This window comes from Nannobrachium achirus, assembly GCF_963921795.1.
Source record: "Nannobrachium achirus genome assembly, chromosome: 12".
In the NCBI taxonomy this organism is placed as follows: domain Eukaryota; kingdom Metazoa; phylum Chordata; class Actinopteri; order Myctophiformes; family Myctophidae; genus Nannobrachium; species Nannobrachium achirus.
Window position 1 is genome coordinate 47,605,244 of NC_137832.1, and position 20,416 is coordinate 47,625,659.

General features: G+C 45.7%; 1 protein-coding gene across 1 annotated transcript in view; it reads right to left on the bottom strand.

Moving 5' to 3' along the window:
- notch1b (notch receptor 1b) overlaps window positions 1–20,416 on the bottom strand; it is a 72,134-nt gene that overhangs the window by 22,732 nt on the left and 28,986 nt on the right. The window contains exons 7-22 of the mRNA XM_080739176.1: window positions 19,741–19,896; window positions 19,074–19,259; window positions 18,392–18,505; window positions 12,860–12,973; window positions 12,188–12,421; window positions 11,369–11,479; window positions 9,183–9,316; window positions 8,305–8,363; window positions 8,000–8,145; window positions 7,222–7,335; window positions 4,955–5,074; window positions 4,213–4,365; window positions 3,471–3,699; window positions 2,762–2,963; window positions 1,622–1,775; window positions 289–473 (exon numbers count right to left, since the gene is read on the bottom strand). Coding sequence (XP_080595302.1) covers window positions 289–473; window positions 1,622–1,775; window positions 2,762–2,963; window positions 3,471–3,699; window positions 4,213–4,365; window positions 4,955–5,074; window positions 7,222–7,335; window positions 8,000–8,145; window positions 8,305–8,363; window positions 9,183–9,316; window positions 11,369–11,479; window positions 12,188–12,421; window positions 12,860–12,973; window positions 18,392–18,505; window positions 19,074–19,259; window positions 19,741–19,896 — 2,411 coding nt within the window. The remainder of the gene's footprint in view (window positions 1–288; window positions 474–1,621; window positions 1,776–2,761; window positions 2,964–3,470; window positions 3,700–4,212; window positions 4,366–4,954; window positions 5,075–7,221; window positions 7,336–7,999; window positions 8,146–8,304; window positions 8,364–9,182; window positions 9,317–11,368; window positions 11,480–12,187; window positions 12,422–12,859; window positions 12,974–18,391; window positions 18,506–19,073; window positions 19,260–19,740; window positions 19,897–20,416) is intronic.

Here is a 20,416-nt window from a genome sequence, read left to right on the forward strand (position 1 = left end):
AGCTCTCCTGGCGGGCATGGCTGCTGGCGTTCACACATTGGTCACTTAATCTACAAAATGTTTCATCGGCACAAAACATTTTGTCATTTTGTCACTATCTGTGAATCGCAACAGAACATATACTTTGACAACAGGGGCTGATAAAATGATGGGCATACAAGCTCCTGAATATTAACTAGCTTTTAAACTAGCTAACAACTCTTTGTTGTACTATATATGTGCAGTAGGTGAAATATTGAACTTTTAAATACCATTCATACAAGCAGCAAGTTTTCCTCAGGGGCATACCTTGCAGGAGTAGCCTCCTAGGAAGTCGGTGCAGGTGGCTCCATTTTGACAAGGATTGGGGGTGCATTCGTCCACCTGCTCCTCACAGTAGCTGCCTGTGTAGCCCACCTGGCAGTGGCAGATGTGGGTGTACCCCGCGTCCTTACACTGGCCCGAGTTACGACACAGATGAGTCACGTCCACCCCTAGACGGAGAGAGAGAGCAATGCTAGCGAGTTACAGTATGGCAGAAACCTTGTATGTCCAAAATAGTTACTTTTCAGGAACTGGAAAAAAGAAACTGTGTGTTCCGAATGGATCCATGAGTTATTATTTAATCACAAGCTTGAGAGGGGACGCAACCGTCTTTAGTTTGCCTTAAACACATCACTGTAACTGCCATTGGTTCCTAGTTGTGTGGGCAATGTGTAGACATACTGTGTACCGATGTGCGTGATTTTAGGGCAAAATCTGTAGGAGCAGTGTCCAAAAATGTGTTTTGCAAGAATCGGCCTCATGGTGGCGCTAGAAGAGGGCCATGTGAGAAATGAGGGGTGGGGTCTCCGCATTGCCTTGGCGGACGAATAGGTACCGGCCCCGGCTCTCCCGGACGCTCCTAGCCCGAGTTACGGCATTTTATGTGAGCTGCAGTGGAGGGGGTCCTCCACTGGGGGCGCCACCACTTTGGCATCCGTTCTGGAGCACCAGGAGTCGGTGGTCCCCGGGAATTCCCCGTGAGCAGCCCCGTTGGGGTGGTCATTTGGTCATTTTTGCACATTTGGTCATTTTTTACATCTGGGGGTCCCCCAGGGACCTGGGGGACCCTGGAGCTCGGGGGGTCTTGGAGGTTGTAGTTTGGCAGGCAAGGAGTGTGTGTGCAAAATTTGGCATGGATCGGGGCAACGGTTGCGGAGATATGAGCAGGGCAATAGTGTGACGTGTGAGGTGTGACAGACAGACGGACAGACTGACTGACTGACTGACTGACTGACTGACGGACTCACTCACAGTTTGTGCAGGTTTTGATAGTAAGTGCGACCTACGGTCGCAATAAATAGACCTTTTTTCCAGAGTGCTGCCGTGTAGCTGCGGTGTCGCTGCGTGAAGCAGTTCCGCTAGACACCGCAGTTAATGGTTGGCGCTCTGAGAAATCGGTCTATAAAAAAACAAGTGTGAACCCATAGTCATAGCTATGTAGGTATTCGGCATAAAAATTGAGGTATGATTTTTTTTATCACACAGCCCCAGAAAGTAAAAAAAAACGGTAATTAAAAATGTATAATGGACAATTTACTTTTCGGGCAGACCTCAGTGTGTCAACCCCTTCATGTTATACTACAGTAGGTCATGTTACCTCTCTGCTTGGCTGCCACCTCACAGGACACACTGGGCACGTCGCAGTACAGGCCCGTCCAGCCCGTCTTGCAGTCACAGCTGTAGGTGGTGCCCGTCTGCCAGCAGGCTCCCCCGTTCTTACAGGGCGACGAGTCGCACCAACGCACCAGGTTCTGCAAGGAGAAAATGTTTGGTATATTTTGCAGCATTCAAAAGTAAGTGCTCCGGTACTTTGACTAAAATGTCAATTCCGACTGAGCTGAACGTTCAATCATATTTGACCAGGAGTGTCTATACTCTGGCTAAAGTACTGCAGGGTTGAGTACTTTGTCCACCTCTACTGCAGCTATGACCATGCCAGCAGACGGGAACAGTGGAAACTAGAAAGTAAATTGTGAAGAAAAAGTAGTAGCCAACATCCACCAATGCTATTGAAGGTGTGTGTCAGATATCATTATACTTTGTGGTGTACCATTTTGTTCCATAGATTACTGAAAGTGTTTATGGAATAGAAAATGCATAGAACTTTTTTAGCTATTTATGATTTTTTAATTTTTATATTTTAAGCAGGTCTTATGGCTATTTGGGGGTCCTTGACTTGGGAAAAGCCAGGCAATTACAGCGGAGGCCGTTGTCTACCTCAGTGGTTCTCAAAGTGGATTCCAGGGACTCTGTGGGTTCCTTTTGGGCGGTCTAAATTCACCCTTTTTAGCCCTCTGGTTGGTCCCTGACTGACCAACCAGCAGGCTCTATCTGCCTTGTCCCGCCCTGGTTCCGTCTCTTTTATGTTGAATTTGCTAAAACATAATTATGGAGAAATAAAAACATTTTAAAAACATGCTGAGTCACTATACTGCCACTGAGCAGCTCCATTTTACTGAAACCAAGTTTGGAATTAGAATTAAACACACAGAATAACAATACAAACAACTGAATTAAAATGGTAGTGGATGGAGTGTCCCACCAAGACACAGCAACCAGTGGGTGTGAAGAGGGGCGGGACAATGGGTGAATTGACCATCACAAGTCTGTAACTCTGACAGTGTACAAATGGAACCAAATGGACCCTAACGGGTCCATTTGGTTCCATTTGTACACTGTCAGAGTTAAGTGGAGACCTTGAAATGTGAACGTTTGAGAAACCACTGGTCTACAGTACCTGACAGTTGTGTCCGGTGTAGCCGTGAGGGCAGGTGCACTTGTAGGTCCCGTAGCTGTCCTGACACGTGCCCCCGTTCAGGCAGGGCTTGGAGTCACACTCGTTGATGTCATGCTGGCAGTAGCTGCCAATGAACCCCGGGGGACAGCGGCACGTGAAGGTGTTGATGCCGTCCACGCAGGTGCCTCCGTTGAAACAAGAACTGAAAAAAATAATAAAGAGAATAAGATGAGTGAATCCTCACCAAGGAATACATTATTCTCTGTGTTAAGAGATGAGAGGAGCTTGAAGCTTGTTGATTAGCTATAAAAAATATTATTATATATTTTTTTTATGGGTTTTTATGTATTTTTATTTTAGAAATGTATTTTAAAACGTGTAAAAATTCTCGCCTTTAATTACACACCCAGAATAAGGACACCAGGTTGAAAGTGGTTGAAAGCTTGTGGAACAGATACCGGTACAATGCCAGACACAGTTCACAGCCATTTGCTTGCCTTGGTAACCACTATTCCACCAGAGGGGGCAGTAGTGGACAAGGACAAGGGGGGTTTGGGATCACAGTGAACCTGTTGACCTAAACAGAGGCAGCAGAGGCCAACCTGTACAATTAAGCCACAGATGGCGAGATCCATTCTTTTGGACCGCTCTCTCTTGGCTATTGCACTGTTCCAATTTGACGAAAGTGGCTTTAAAACTAGAACCCTACCTCTCGGTGCAGTCGGGTGTGTTGTTTTCACAGTGTATGCCGCTGAAGCCCGGCGGGCAGGTGCAGGTGTAGCTGTTGACGCAGTCGGTGCAGTTGGCGCCGTTCTTGCACGGGTTGCTCTCGCACTCGTTGATGTCCTCCTCGCACTTGGTGCCCCGGAAGCCTGGCGGGCAGGTGCACATGAAGCCGTTCACCTCGTCTTTACAGAGACCCCCGTTACTGCAAGGGTCTGGTGGGGAAGAGAGACATGGGGGGGGGGGGGGGGGGGGGGGGGGTAGCCGTTAGCTTAGCTCTGTCTCTCTGGATATGTTTGTTGAGCACCCACTAGGGATGGGACAATAAGCGATATTATCATTTATCGTGATAAAAACACTCACGATAATCGTATCGTGATACTGTCTTTTTTCCACTCTCTACCAAATCTTTTTGCAAAAAAATAGCCGATATACAAGCTCATAACGTGTCGCAACGCAAGGCGTTGTGAGCATGTAGATCGGCCCGACCCACAGGTTGAGAACCACTGCATTAACCCACTCGTTCTCAACATACTGTATGCTCCAGGGACCACCAGGCCTTACAGGTTTGTAACTCTGAGAGTCTACAAATGGAGGACATCTTTTACATCATTTGTACACTCATAAAACATTTTATCAAATGGGCGTTCTCGACCTAATACGCATATCAAACTGGGGGGTCCTTGAAATGGAAAAAGGTGGAGATTAATCCCTGCTCTAGCTCTTACTGGGTGTGCAGTCGTCGACGTCGGTCTCGCAGTTGCGTCCGGTGTATCCCGGCTTGCAGCCGCAGTGATAGTTTCCCATGGTGTTCTGGCAGGTGGCTCCGTTGCGACAGGGGTACTTCACACACTCGTTGATGTCCACATCACAGGTTTGACCTACAGTAGGCGGTTCAGAGGACAGATTAGGGCTCGTCACCTTTCATTTGCACATTTTGATCCTGTGTCCAGAATCACATAAGCAAACAACAGGCAGCTCTTGACGTTAAGATGGCGTGAATGCAACTGGAACCTAATTGGTTAAATTAACTGTGATTCCTTTGCCTTGCCAGGACAGACAGAGGAGAAACTGTATTGTTAAAATGGAACCGAATGGACTAACATGTCCAGGTCAATTTGTACACGCTAGGGGCGCCCGCTGGCCTACCAGTCAAGGGGCATACCACATAGGCTCTGATGCCTAACAGGGTGTCGTGGTTTCGAGTTCCGATCCCGACAACCTTTGCTGCGTGTCACTCCCCATCTCTCTCCCCATTTCCTGTCAGTCTACTGTTCTATCAATAAAGGCATCATCTCCAAAACAAATCTTTATAAAATGTGTAAACTCTATACTAGGTCCCCCTCCTCTTTTCCCTCTCCACCAAATCTCTTGGCTGAAAAAAAGCCGATCATGCTTTCCCCCGGAATAGGGATCCATGTAGGGTCCATGTAGCAAAATAACAGGCTTTTTTTACAGTGATTCCTTTACCTTGCCATCCGTCGGGACAGACACAGGAGAAGCTCTCATAATCCTCCGACTCCTTACACACGCCTCCGTTCTTGCAGGGTTTTGGACTGCAAGGGGCCAGCAGGGTCTCGCAGTTTTCTCCTACACAAGGATTAAGGCAAAAAACAAAATCCTTTGTTATGCCGTCCCAATCTGTGATTTGTGAAACAGCGTGAGAGGAGTCCTCCCACACTTCTTAAGCAATTAACACAATATGTAGAATTACAAATGATGTTTAGGTACAATATTACCATTCTAAACCTATATTCTTGATGTTCTACATGAAGCCAACAAGTTGAAGAATTTCAGATTGACGCTTTAACCTTTGCTTTTATGAAATATCTCAGTTTTCTGAAAGATGCTTCATCAATTTACAATGTAAGCAATAGGACATGAATTCTATGACCCATTCTAATAATGATTTAGTCTCATAAAAATGCAACTGCAACTGAGAACTTTAATCCGCGGCTACAACACAAGACACACGCAGGCCACACGTGCATTATCACACACACAAAGCCCCTAATCGTGAACGCTTAAAAAGAACTGAGCTCAACTATTATTGTTTTCGAACCGCCGGCTATCGCTGCGTGGAAGCCGTGAGCTGGGCGATAACCGCTGACCCACAGAGATAGAAGCTCCAGTGCTCCGTTGGATCATCATCAGGGGCGTCGCACCAAATTCTGGGCCCTGGGTACAAGGATTCACTGCGGGCCCCCCATGAATGTTTTTCTGCATGGGAAGATCTAAAAGCTCGCAGCGCGGCACCGAGTCCGCACTGCGAGCTTGTAGATCTGCTATTCTGCACATTTGTGCAAGTCTGAATATTTTTGACCCGATTCTATAAATAGTTTTTTTTTAAACCCTATGTTTCTATGTCAGTGGTGCTCAAACCTTTTCATGTGAAGGACACCCAAAATGTTATGTATTTGACCACGGACCCCCATCTCAAAATATTTAATTCCAGGGACCTCCCTCAGAACCAAAATTTTAGTTACAAATATTCGATTCAAAAATACATATCTTCAAAGATTTGCACACAAATTTCAGGACTTTTCAAAAATAGCAGATCTACAAGCACTCGGTGCCACGCTGTGAGCTTGTATATCTGCTATGTTTCAATAGCTAAAGGCCCCTCCACTTTGGGCCCTAGTAACTCAGTCCCACTTCCCCCCACCCCTTGTGACACCCCTGATCACTGTTCAATGGGTCCTATCAGAAACCTGCGGGCCCAGAGGCTCCGTCGGTGTTCAGAGGCCTGCCTGCCTGCCTGCCGAGACGGTTCCCTATCTGTTTCCACAACACCCGCCTCGCACAGGAAGCCGGCTCCACTTTCCGCCCATTGTCAAACCATTTGCTGTTCTGTGAGACAGGAAGCAGGCAAACAGGAAATGTGTCAAAGCTCCTGTTCCCACCCCCGTCACCAGCAAGAGCCCTTTATTATTGCCAGGGCCTGTCGATTTTTCCGAAAAGACGATTCGGTTTATAAAAAAAGGTTTGCCCCCACGGCGTTCCATCATTATCTGTTTCGTCAAATAATAATAATAAGAGAGAGGGGAGGACGTGAAGGGTTGGAGGGAAAGTGTTTTCAGGCTTTGTTATCAGGAATACCAGCGAAGACTCACAGAGTCAATACAAGGCTTCAGGGGATAACAGTTGTGGAAAGTAACGAAGTACATTTACTCAAGTATGTACTTAAGTACGATTTTGAGGTACTTTTACTTTACTTGAGTATGAAAAACGTTCCATACTTTCTATACTTCTACTGCACTACACCTCAGGAGCATTTCGGTTATTATTTCAAAACAAATGAATCCCTATTTCATTATTCGGCTATTCGAAAGCTAGGCTAAGTAGGCTAAGCTACAAGCTACAAGCGGTGCCATACGTTGTGAGCTTGTGGTTCTGCTTATGTTCAAAAAGGTTTGACAAATATTAAAAATATTTAACTTTGAGTACATTTCGATGGCAATACTTTTGTAATTTCTGAATACAGGCCCTTTACTTGTAACAGAGTATTATATTGTGTCATTAGGATTGCTTCTTCCACCACCACCGGTGACTTATAACGCTTGCGAGGAAGTCTTGCCGCTGAACTTTGCTCGAGGGCTACGCCACGTCGGCCGAGGCACGTTTCTGCTGTGACTTAAAGGACATGGATGGCTGGACGCGTTCCCAGAGAGGAAATGCCTGAGCTGGAGGCGGTCGTGACAGGCATATGGAGCGTGTTTGCGATAATATTTTCGTACCGGTGTAGGGCAGAATGCAGTTGCACTTGTAGCCGGCCACGTCGTCGATGCAGGTGCCCTGGTTGAGGCAGGGGTTGGAGGCACATTCGTTGATGTTGGTCTGGCAGCTCGGCCCTGTGGTTCAGAGAGGTTCATGTTAAAACCTTATTTGTTGAAGAAATCATGAAAAGTTATTTCATGAACAAAAACTCCCGCACTCTGCTCTTGCTCAGCTGCTCATCTTTATTTCAATTGACACTTGAAAACCTTATTTGTAACTTAGATTTGTTGTATTTTCCGCCTCTAATGAGAATGCCCAAATGGGTGCCACCAAAACTATGGGAGGAGTAGCGCGGCAAAATAAGGTTTATCCGGAAAGAAAGAAAGAAAGAAAGAAAGAAAGAAAGTCTGACAAGAACTATAGTCTGGTTGCCCTGTTAGTACAATAAATAAATAGAGATGTCAGGTTGACAGTGGTTAAGTCTGTCTGGCGGCTTTTCAAAAAAATATTTACAGACTAAAAAGTATTGATAAGCGCTTGTGACTAAATAATATCTACAATGGATCATTTTTTTTAAACATTATCTGAAAAAGAGAGGCTTTTGGTCTTTTGGTTTCCACCTGAAAGCGACAGTGTATCGTCACTGTCAGGCAGAAACCTCGCATCTCCAAGTTTCAAATGTGCACATAGTTTGAGTGAAGCAAAGCCCCGCTTCATCACAAAAGACTGTCGCACAAATGATAAATACAAAACGAAGGGTTTTGGACAACGCCGGTAGGTATGTGTGTGAACACTGACCGGTGAAGCCCATGCGGCAGGTGCAGACGTATCCGCTGGTCATGTCCTTGCAGGTCCCTCCGTTCATGCAGGGGTTGGACTCACACTCGTTGTTGTTGATGTCACAGTTTTTGCCGCTCCAGCCCGAGTCACAGAGACACTTGTACCTGAAGGAGGGAGGGGAAGGGAGGTATAGATATTCCACTGATTAACCATTTAAACTCTACACCTACCGGTACTTACTAGTAAAGCTGTTTAACCCAACCTGAGTCACATCTGTCTCAAAACCTGTTAAAAACTGTGTCATCGTGGAGACGGAGACTCACCCGTTGATCTTGTCTTCACAGTGGCCGTGGATACAAGGGTTGCTGAGGCACTCGTTGACCTGGGAGTTAGGGAGCAGCGGTTATAATAAGAAAATAGATGATCTATATACCATAGCATTGTGAACTTGTAAAGCACACAATCGGTGTCACGTTGTGAGCTTGTAAATCAGCTTTTTCACTATTTGTGCACAACATAATTGTGTGAAAAAGTATAAAATAGGATTTATTCATTGTTTACTACTGTATGAGAAACGTCACAGCTTGTCCGTGTGTACTGTGTAGACGTGTACACATTTTTACGGTCTATGGGTTTGCCGCTCTGACATCATGCTCTGATGTCACTGTGATGTCAGGGGAACCACTCTAATTCTGACGTCACGCTCTGGCTTCACTGTGATGTCACACTAACAGAACAGAATCCCTTTTATGGGTTCCCTGATGTCATCAATATTAATGATGCCCTGTTAGAGAGATCCCTGTGATGCCAGGGGGACAAATCCCTTTTATGCCCATATATGGAGATATGGAGATCCTGTGATGCCAGGGGAACAAATCCCTTTTATGCCCATATATGGAGATATGGAGATCCCTGTGATGCCAGGGGAACAAATCCCTTTTATGCCCATATATGGAGATATGGAGATCCCTGTGATGCCAGGGGAACAAATCCCTTTTATGCCAGTATATGGAGATCCCTGATGTCCACATCCCTGATATCCACATCACTGTCACCCTGAGGCGTCTTACTAGTATATAAATATACTTTAAAAATATATATATGTTAATATGTTATATATACATTTCTTGATTATTCAATCAATTGGAAAAGTAATGGACACAATAATCGTGGAGAAGAGAATGGGTAGCATCAGTCCTACCTGGGAGGAGCAGGTGGGGTCGTGGTAACCTTCCGGACAGGCACAGACGAACTTGTTGATGCCGTCGATGCAGGTGCCGCCGTTGTGGCAGGGGTTGATGGCACACTCGTCAATGTTGATGTTACACATGGTACCTGGCGGGGAACACAACGTCACATGACTTCCTGTCAGGTTTACAAGGGCCCCCACATTTTGTATCTACTGGTTGTTACAGGGCTGGTGGGAAACGTGGTTGTGTTGAGTTATCCAGATAAGATATCGCCGATGTCGGGTGGAAACCTTGTATGTCCAAAACCGTTCTATTTGTATTTAGTATTTTAAAAATGATTTAAAATAGTGAAAACAGACAATCTACAAGCACACAACGCCTTGTGATGCTTGTATATCTGCTATTTTCACTAGTTTTGTGCGACAGTCTTGTATGATGAAGCAAGGCTTTACTTTACGAGAAATTTACAAATTTGAAACTTGGAGATAAAAGGTTTCTGCCCGACAGTGAGGATATTTTCTATCTTTACAGTGACACGGTCAAGACATTGAATTGTGATGTTTCGGTGGTCCCTATCATGTGATTATCATGGTGGTTCTCAAAGTGGGAGCATTTAACCCTTTTTTTATACATTGGATATTCAAAAATAGCCAATATACCGGTACAAAGATCTTTGTGTTTGAATCGTTAGAATTCAAACGATCAACTTGATCAGTCTACACTGATCACAACAACATGAAGACATTGCGCTAACATCTGTCAACAGCAAACAGCAAATATAAACAATCACTCTGAAATGCAACAAAACTAAACATAAAAGCCACACACAACCGCGCATAGAGCCATCTATACCTTTTCACGATAACAGTATCAATTTACAGAGAACATGAGGGCCTTTTAAGTCGGCTTTTGTCGGCCACTTGAAGCATTGACGCCATTCAGGCAGGTGCCACGAAGTACATAAAGACCCCCCCACCATTTTAAAGCAGGGACCGGCTCCCAACCTTTTAAGAGCTCATCTTTCAGGAATCTTTGAGGGAATCTTTTCTCCTGCTCAGATCCCCGGTGACCATGTGTGTCAATGTGAGTATGTGTGTGTGTGTGTGTGTGTGTGTGTGTGTGTGTGTGTGTGTGTGTGTGTGTGTGTGTGTGTGCGTGTGTGTGTGCGCATGTGTTTCTTCTTTGTGTGCGAGGGCAGCTTGCGTGTCCTAACAGCGACAGGTTGGGGACATGGGAGGGGCTGGAAAGTGACACCGGCGGCCGGGCCTCGGAGGAGCGTGCTTGCTCGCTCGCCATCTGTCACCCTCCCCCTTCAGGCCCACACTCCACCGGCCGTACCTCCCGTCCCGTCCCCTCGCCCCGATTCCCCTCTCCCACTTTTGGTCTCGCCGTCGTCACCTGAGACACCTGATTAGGGAGCCCCACGGTTACCCTTTAACTTAAACCACTTCTGCTGGTGGCACATATACTGTGGGCATTGGTGCAGGGAGGGTGCACAGGGTGCTCAGATGCAAAAGCAAGAGGGCACCAAATCCCCTGCACGGCCAATTCATATTCATCTATTTCATGGGTTGCATTTGTAGTCCTAAACCGGCCATATTGAGGACCAACACAGGTGTTCAATTTGTCTGATTGACATAGAACCAATGTTCTACGTTAATCAAAACACCTGTGTTGGTCCTCAAAATGGCTGGTGTAGGACTACAAATGCAACCTATGAATACTGAAAGTTGACCCCAGAAGGGTCAGTTGTGGAACATTGATGTTTTGAAACTTAAGGGGGCGCCCATACAGAGACTCTGCAACAAAACTGTTGTTTTCCTACAGTACAGCGCACCTGTCCTGCACTCCTCTCTTGCACTGCAGGTCGCATCTTTCGGTTTTTAGACAAACAGATAAAAGTTACAATATTCTCAACTTTTCAGTACATGGTAATTCTGTGTTCGAGGACTCTCATAAATCGGTACCCAAGCATCCAAAGAGCTGACATGGGCCTCTAACGCAGTGGTTCTCAACTTGTGGGTCAGGACCCCCAGGGTGGTCCCCAAATTATTTTGGGTGGTCCCCAGATGAAATTGTGAAAATAGACGATCTACAGATCGGCTAAAATCTGATTATTTTGGGGGGTCGCGGCCTGAAAAGGTTGAGAACCACTGCTCTAACGTGCGCGTCAGTGTCGGTCCTCTCAGGTACTCACCGCTGTAGCCTGGCTCACATGCACACTCATATCCGTTGATCTTGTCAATGCAGGTTCCATAGTCACAGGGGTTGCTCTTGCAGTCGTCTATGTTGATTTCACAGTTCACACCTGGGGGAGGGGGGGGGTTTGGATTAACCATAGATTCTGGACAATTGTGCAGCGTTTGTGCGTGTGTGTGTGTGTGTGTGTGTGTGTGTGTGTGTGTGTGTGTGTGTGTGTGTGTGTGTGTGTGTGTGCGCGTGTGTGTGTGCGCTTGTGTGAGTGTGTGTGTGTGTGTGTGTGTGTGTGTGTGTGTGTGTATGTGTGTGCGTGCGTGTGCGTGCGCTTGTGTGAGTGTGTGTGTGTGTGTGTGTGTGTGTGTGTGTGTGTGTGTGTGTGTGTGTGTGTGTGTGTGTGTGTGTGTGTGCGTGCGTGCGAGCAGTTCCCCTACCTGTAGTTAGGCCTGTCACACAATTATTACATAATCGTCTCATCGCAATTATTTTACTTAATCGCTATTATTTTGTCATAATCGTTTCCATGTTGAAAAATATATTTCATATACATAACATGTAGTAGAATAGTGGAAATAGCAGATCAATGTTATCAATGTTCTTTTTTAAGTATGAAGTTGTCAAATAGGCCTATGTCAGTAATTTCTTTGTATATTTAGGTTTAGGTTATGTGTCATACAGTATCTGCCATGTGCAACTTCAAAGCCAAAAAAAAAAACAACAGAAATGTAATTGTCAACGACAAAAACACAATTAAATCGTTAATCACAATTACCGTATTTGAGTGACAATTAATCTTCATGTAAAATGGTGACAGCCCTACCTGTAGTGCCCTTGGGGCAGACGCAGACGTATGCGTTCTCGCGGTCCTGGCAGGTGCCTCCGTTCCTGCAGGGCTGGCTCACACACTCGTTGATGTTGGTCTCACACAGTCGCCCGGTGTAGCCGGGGTGGCAGTGGCAGGTGAAGGAGGCCAGGCCGTCCACACAGGAGCCGTAGTGGCACGGGTCAGAGTAGCACTCGTTGATGTCCGTCTCGCAGTGCCTCCCCGAGTAGCCTTTGTTATGAGAGAGATGGGAGATGAAGTATACGTGAGACTTGATTGATTTGGTTGAATGCTTTGTTAGTCAGAGATGGAAACGGCACGAAGTACAGTCAGACAAGTCCCGGGGACTTGTTTCAATTATGGTCCTATGTATTAAATCAATCAACATCGAGGAAGGAGATGAGATTAGGAAGATAAGTGAGGGAAATGAGGGAATTGATAGATGAGCAAATATCGATGATTTCCGCATTTTATCAATGTCTTTTTGCGACATGGCCAAAATAAGGAATAGATTATGAATCTATTACTTTATTAACAATTATACATGTTTTAATAACAGATTAAATAGTTCACTGCTCCTATTTGCTTAAATCAAAATTCAAGATTGTTTGGTATCGTTTCATTCATTCAATTGACCATTAACTTGAAATTGAGTGAATGTCCTGATACCTTCGCTGCACTCGCAGGTGTACTTGTTGGGCCCGTCTGTGCACTTTGCCCCGTTCTTGCATGGCGTGCTGGCGCACTCATCAATATCTATCTGGCACAGGTTCCCAGTGAAGCCTGGAAAAAAACAAAAACAAGTAGGAGTTTAGTGTGCGTGTGTGCGCGTGTTTGTGTGTGTGAATATGAGAGAGAGAGAGAGAGGTAGAGGGAGAGAGAGAGAGGGAGAGTGCATGCATGTTTACAGAGGTGGTCCTTGCTCAGCCTCCCCCACAGCCCCCCGGGCCTGTATTATGACGAGGGCTCTCTACCAATCACAAGGCAACACATTAATTATCAACTGTGCAACACAGTAGAAGCTCTCTATTTTTCCCTTTCACTGCTTCTCAGCACAGCTCCAGAGAGAGAGAGAGAGAGAGAGAGAGAGAGAGAGAGAGAGAGAGAGAGAGAGAGAGAGAGAGGGACCGTTTCGTCTGAAGGGGGGGGGGGGGGGGGGGGGATTGAAGAAAGGAGTAAAGAATGAAAGTGGCGAGGCCTCCTGACCGAGGGGTGAGAGGCGAAGGGGGAGTGGGCGCGATCGGGGTCTGTCTGCTCAATGCAATGCCAAGCTGAGCGCACTGCCTGCCTTTGTCCCGCAAAACTTTTCCATCACAATGTGCATTCTCCAGGCTTGCTTTCACCCCCTCCCCTCAATCCTCGCCCGCCCCCCCGCCTCTCTCTCTCTCTCTCTCTCTCTCTCTCTCTCTCTCTCTCTCTCTCTCTCTCTCTCTCTCTCTCTCTCTCTCAAAAAAAGAGTCCAGCTTGACCTTTGACTTTGCGCTTCATTCAAAGCCCATGTCATTCAAAACCAACCGGCAGGCTCCCTCTCTCCTTTCTTTCCTGACGTGCGTTCTCATCTGTGCTGTTCCCCTTTTCTGCTCCATCCATCCCTCCTCTTTGTGCTGTCAATGGACAGTGGTGGAAAGTAACAAAGTACTGTGGGTCCCCAGCAAAAAAATAGCAGATATACAAGCTCAACGTGCGTCACTTGGTGCCACGCTGTGAGCTTGTACATCTGCTATTTCTGAACGTTTGGGAAAAATCGTGAATAGTTTTTGTTAACACAAATCTTACCGTGTGGGGGTCCCTGGTTACAAAACATTTCCAGATGGGGGTCCGCAGACATATATACAGAATATATCAATTTGGAGGTACGAAAACGTTTGAGCAGTGGTATTCAACTTAAGGAGTGGGGCTGTTTGATAAAGAGGTACCGCTTCTCTATGGCCACAACTACCACCCCACCCCACCCACACCGCAGGAACACACACAGGTGGCTTAAGCGGAGCAGAGACAGGCTCAGTTGTGGCTAATCCGCTGAGGAAGTGTCTGCATGGCTGGCGGTGAGCTAACTTTCTCCCTGTGGATTTAGCAGGGCGTTCGTTCACACAACAACATGCCCGTGTTGTACTTTACGTTTTCTGGGACGGATCTGTGCCGTGCACACGCATACGTACATGCAGTGCACGACACGTGTGCCAATCTGCATGCATATGATGTCACAATAAAGAAAACTCAACTCGACCCTAAGATGAATACAAACGAAACCAAAATTAAACCTTGTAAAAACGACTTTATAAACAAGGTCGAAACGAAATGAAAATGTTAACTAATGAAAAATGCAATACTATAACAACCTTGACACAAATACAAATACAAACACAAACACACACACACACACACACACACACACACACACACACACACACACACACACAAACACCACGCACACACACACACACACACACACACACACACACACACACACACACACACACACACACACACACACACACAGCGAGATGCACACAAACTCCCTCACCCCTTCTAGCACAGAAAACCGACCGCCTCAGCGGTCGGTTGGGGATTATTTAGCCCTGGGGTCCCCCGGAATCAGACATTTCAACGGCCCCTCAGCGGGGTTTCCATGGCTATGCGCTCGCTGTACAGAAATGAAAGGAGGGGCCCTATAACCTGGGGCCAGCATGCAGGGACCCTCACAAAAGCGACGACACATTTACATCTCAACCAGGGCGATGAGGACCCCTGCACCCCTACACCCATATTAACCACTTCAGCCCTATGTACATTTGAATATAGACAACGATTTTCAAAAAGACATTTATACATTTTGTACATTTGAAAACTTGTGAAATGAGAAATTATGCAACATGTGTACTTTCTACTTTTGATACTTTAAGTGCATTTTGATTGCAATACTTTTGTATTTTTACTCAAGTCATTTTTGAATTCCGGACTTTTACTTGTAACAGAGTATTTCTACATTGCAGTATTGATATGTTTACTTAAGTAAAACAAATAAATAGTACTTTTTCCACCACTGTACACTGGGAGATTAATACAAGAATAGTAATACATTATAATACAAGCGTACTCAGACACACACACACACTCACAGTGTGAGCGCGCACACACGTGCACGCACACGCGTGCACGCACACGCGCGCGCACACACACACACACACACACACACACACACACACACACACACACACACACACACACACACACACACACACACATACACACACACACACACACACACACACACACACACACACACACAGAGGGGGGATCTTTTCAAGCGCTAAGCTCTTGTGTTCTGTCCTGTACCCCCCACAACATTTATTCTTCAGCTTCCTATAACTAGGGTCTCTCTCTCTCTCTCTCTCTCTCGCTCGCTTAACACACTCCTGCCTCTCCACCCAGGCTGCTTTTGATCCACGCCGACTTGGAGCCCCCCCCCCCCCCCCCCCCACACACACACACACACACACACACACACCACCCATACGCACATACACCACCAAAGAAAAGGAGAAAAAAAAATCACTTCCACCTCAATGATCCCGCTGAAAGAACGAAAAACAAAAACACATTTGGGGTGTTTGAAGAGCCTTCTTTTCCCTTTCTTCACCTCCCCTCTCTCTCTCTCCCTCTCTCTCTTCTCTCTCTATCCGTCCTTGAATAGTTGCATTCCTCCAAGCCCCAAACAAAGCATCAATACCTCGCCTCTCTCACGCCAATAGTGTAACTCCAGTGGAATCTCTGGGAGGAACACTGTCGGAGAACAACTGGCACTGAAAATGCAGTCACGCGGTCCTCGAAAAACAAGGCTGCAAAATCACGGTGACCAGAAGTCCCAGTTTGGCCCCCGGGACTGGCCCGTTTTCAAGCTGGGTGACCCGTGTCCCGAACAAATATCTCACATATTCTAAAATGATGACATCGGGTGACAATAAAAATTGAATTTTGAAAAAATGTCAAAGAAATTTTCAAAAGCGGTGAAAATAGCAGCTCTACAAGCTCACAACAACGCATTGCGGCCCATTATGAGCATGTAGGTCGCACGTCATATCTTGTCATTGATTGAAGGCTTTATTTGGTAGTAAATGAGTTAATCACTTATCCTAATAAGTGATTAACTCATTTACTACCAATGACAAGATATGACGAGTGATTTTAAAAAGCCTTCTGTACAAGGATGGGACGATAATCGATGTTATTGTTTATTGTGATAAAAAACACTCACGATAATCATATTGTGGAGATTTAATTTATCGTGATATCGTCCTCCGTCATGCACAGGGATCAATTCACCTTTTATTTGCCGAGCTGCATATCCGGTACCACTTACAGTAAACCCTCTTTAACTGGTAAAAGGTACTTATAATATAAGTACTTGATACAGTCTTTTTTTCACTCTATCAAATGTCTTTGCCAAAAAAATAGCCGATCTACAAGTAGATCTGCTGATGTTAGGCAAATGTTCCACCCAGCAGGATAATGGATTTTGATTATTGCGATAATATCGTTAATCGCAATTTCTTTTGTCACAATAATCGTGATATGAAATGTTCTTATTGTCCCATCCCTACTTCTGTACCAATGGTACAGAAGATAAGACAGATTTATTTTTTTATTGTTTCATTTAATCCAACATTACACTGCCGTTTATCTGCTCAAAAAGTAGCGATTCTTGTTTTGACCGGAAACAGTTAAAAACCGGATATGAATAAAATGGATCTGCATTGGCTTGTATGTTACATTTTGCAGGAAAACCCCAATTTCTCGGGTTTCTGATCCTGTCACGTGTCCTGCAGCATTTCTGCACTAGCTTAGCTTTGGAGTAAGACGTACGGACATGGGGTCTGGATTAACGCGTTCAGTGGTCATCTACACGCACGTGCACGATCGTGCATGATATTCTGTGACTACTTTTTAGAAGGTAAGACAAACTAAAAATAGCCAGTACTGTATGTGGGCAGTAGTTTGGTTAAATATTACGGTTGTGGGTGAGTTAAGGGTCCCGGGTTTTGCTTTTTTATATATTTATATATAATATATAAATGAAAAATAAGGATGCAAAAGAACAACCTCCCTCCACCACCGCCAGCCGGCACAACAGGTATAGAGAGTGACATCATCATCATACCCGGATGTTATGCGGGAACGCCTACTCAGTGGCAAAAAAACTACTTTCTGGCCTTGACAGCCCATACATCCAAAAGAAAGTCCTATCTGATTGCATTAAACGACGTTAAACAACACTAAACTCACTTTGCCACTCGATTTGCCACTCAATTTGCCATTCACTTTATGCATGCGCACACCCTCTATTAGTTGCTGTGACGGTGACGTAATCTCTGACATTTAGGTTCTATAACTCTTATCTTTCCCCTGCTCTCGCTCGCAAATCACCATTATTGCGTTGAGTTTTCCACTAAGCCGAACTGCACAATCATCAAACTTCCACTTAACGGATAGAAGGGGGGGGAAAAAAAAAAAACTTGTTAAAAAAGTTCAAACTTCTCCAGAGCCTTTCCCTATAGATCTCCCCAAATCACCCCCACCTCCCCGGTACCTTCTCCTTCTCCCCTACCATCTCCGCTGCAGTGTTCACTCCGGGCTACCCTGGCCCGTGTAAGCCTGCCTGAGGGCTGGGATTAGCGCCCCTGTCCAGGGGGCTGTGCATGTATGTGAGTGCGCGATCGACCTCTGTGGGCCCCCCCACCCTCCCCTCCCCGGGCCCCCTCACACACATCGTTGCTTTCGGGCAGAAACCTTGTATCTCCATATTTAATTTTAAAATGTGTGAATATATGTACATACTTCGTCGTACAAGAATGCTGTGCAAAAGTAGTGAAAATATCTGACCTACAAGCTGACAACGTTATGTAACACAATGACTTGAGAGCTATTTCCCAAACCGTTGCCACATTTTGAAAGTGAAATACTGTAGGTAAAGTCGGCGGCTTTTATATATATTAATTTAACCAATGAAAAGTATTAATAGGACTGTGTCTAAGTAACAACTACTTTGGGACAACCATTGGAACACAGGTTCTCCTTTTCTCCATTTCCTGAAAAGTAACGGTTATGGAACATAAAAGGTTTTTCCCCCGATAGCAACAGTATACACACAGTCCCTCCCTCCCTCCCTCCCTCCCGCCTCAGCGGTGCGTCGGTGGGCCTCACCTGTGGGGCACTGGCAGTGGAAGGCGTTGGTCTTGTCGATACAGTTGCCGTTGTTCCGGCAGGGGCTGCTGGCGCACTCGTCCGTATCGATCTCGCAGAACTCCCCCTCGTAGCCTGGACCAATTAGCAAGGGAGGGCGCGGCAGGAGGGTTAGATCGGTTGCATTTGAGAAAACAAACTGAAAGGCATGTTGCCCGGGCTCCCTCAGCTGCTGTTACCTGGTAAACCCAGAGTGTGCATCACAACCCCCAGAGGGTGCAAAAGCCAATTGGACCCTTACAATCGGTAACATGTGTAAACTCTCTGAGTTAGAAATTGATAAATCAACACTTATTGCAGTGGTTCTCAAACTTTTTTGGCTGCAGTACCCCCCCTTCCCCTGACTACAGCATTTTTAAAAAGCTCATCAAAAGTTCAGTTGCAATGCCAATATGGCATAATGGCAAATAAACATTGTTTCTATTCAATAACAGTTGTACTAGTCAAGTTATTGATGTAATTTGGTTTTACAATCCCAGATGATGGTGGTCCGCGGTCAAATACATATAATTCTAGGGGTCCTTGACATTAAAAGGTTTGAGCACCACTGATATAGAAACATGTTTTTCAGAAAACGGTTAGTGTTTAGAAGACCTTTTAAGGTATTTTTCAGGTCTTAATGGGTTCAAGGGCAGAGTTTTACCTGGCATGCAGATGCAGTGGAAGTCTCCTATCTGGTCCAGGCAGGTGGCCTCGTTCTTGCAGGGGTTGGAGATGCACTCGTTGGTGTCCAGCTCGCAGCGCGCCCCCACGTAGCCCCGCTGGCACCGACACTCAAACGAACCCTTGGTGTTGAGGCACTTCCCCGCGTGCTCACACGGGTTGGAGCCTGTTCGGGACATACAGACCAACCAACACTTTGATTAGCGAGAATGCAGTGGGCATGAATTAGTAAATAGTGCATTTATATAGTGCTTTTATCCAAGGCGCTTTACATAGATTGTGCATTACATTCACCCATTTCACACACACACATTCATACACCGATGGCAGAGGAAACCATGCAAGGCACCAACCTGCTCACCGGGAGCAACTAGGGGTTCAGAGACTTGCTCAAGGACTCTTCGACATTAACTCAGGGGGAGCCCGGATTCGAACTGGGAACCCTTCGTGCTCTAATAAATTGTAGGTTGTAGAACGTATGTTTTATAATCAAATTATTGACTTCTTCTATGCTATCTTGTGTTATTCAATTAGCAGCCTATGCTACAACAGTATAATACTTAGGTGGTTTTCACCATCTGGCACTGGGTGATCATCCCAGCCTTGCACAGCTATGAACACGAAAACGGTGGGTTTTTACTACGTACCCAGCGAGCACTCGTCAACATCCTGGTCGCAGGAGGCCCCGATGTAGCCAGCGGGACAGGTGCAGTAGTGGTTCCCACTGACAGGGTTGGTGTCACAGTTGGAGCCCTTCTGGCACGGGTTGCTGATACAGGCATCGTCCAGCTGGCACAGGAGCCCTGGAGCAGAGGGAGAGGAAAGAGACGGTTGAAATAACAAAGAATCCTACACTGCCAAAACAAACAATTTTTTTTCGAACAATCGTTCGTATAGGGCAGTGTTTCCCAAATATCATGGGTTGCCAAACTTGCCACCCATTTCAGGTCCCAGACCTGTTTTTATGGGTTGTGAGTAAATATCCTGTTTATCTTTTCTATTGTTTAGGTTTTTTCCTTGATATTTACAGGGATTTAAAAGTGAGCAGGGCTTTTTATGAGAAAATGTCATTAAGCGTCCCATGAAGATTGGCCAATTAACCAAGTGTGGGACATACATACATACTGTACATACTGTACAGGTACATACATACATACTGTACATACATACATACATACAGTACATACATACACAGACAAAGCCATATGTAGGTAGCTAATAACTGTGTCTAGTCTACACACTCTGCGTCACAGAGGAGGGCTGTGGACAACCTGCCAACCAGTGGTCATTTCAAACAAAATGTCACACACTCGTTTTTATTTA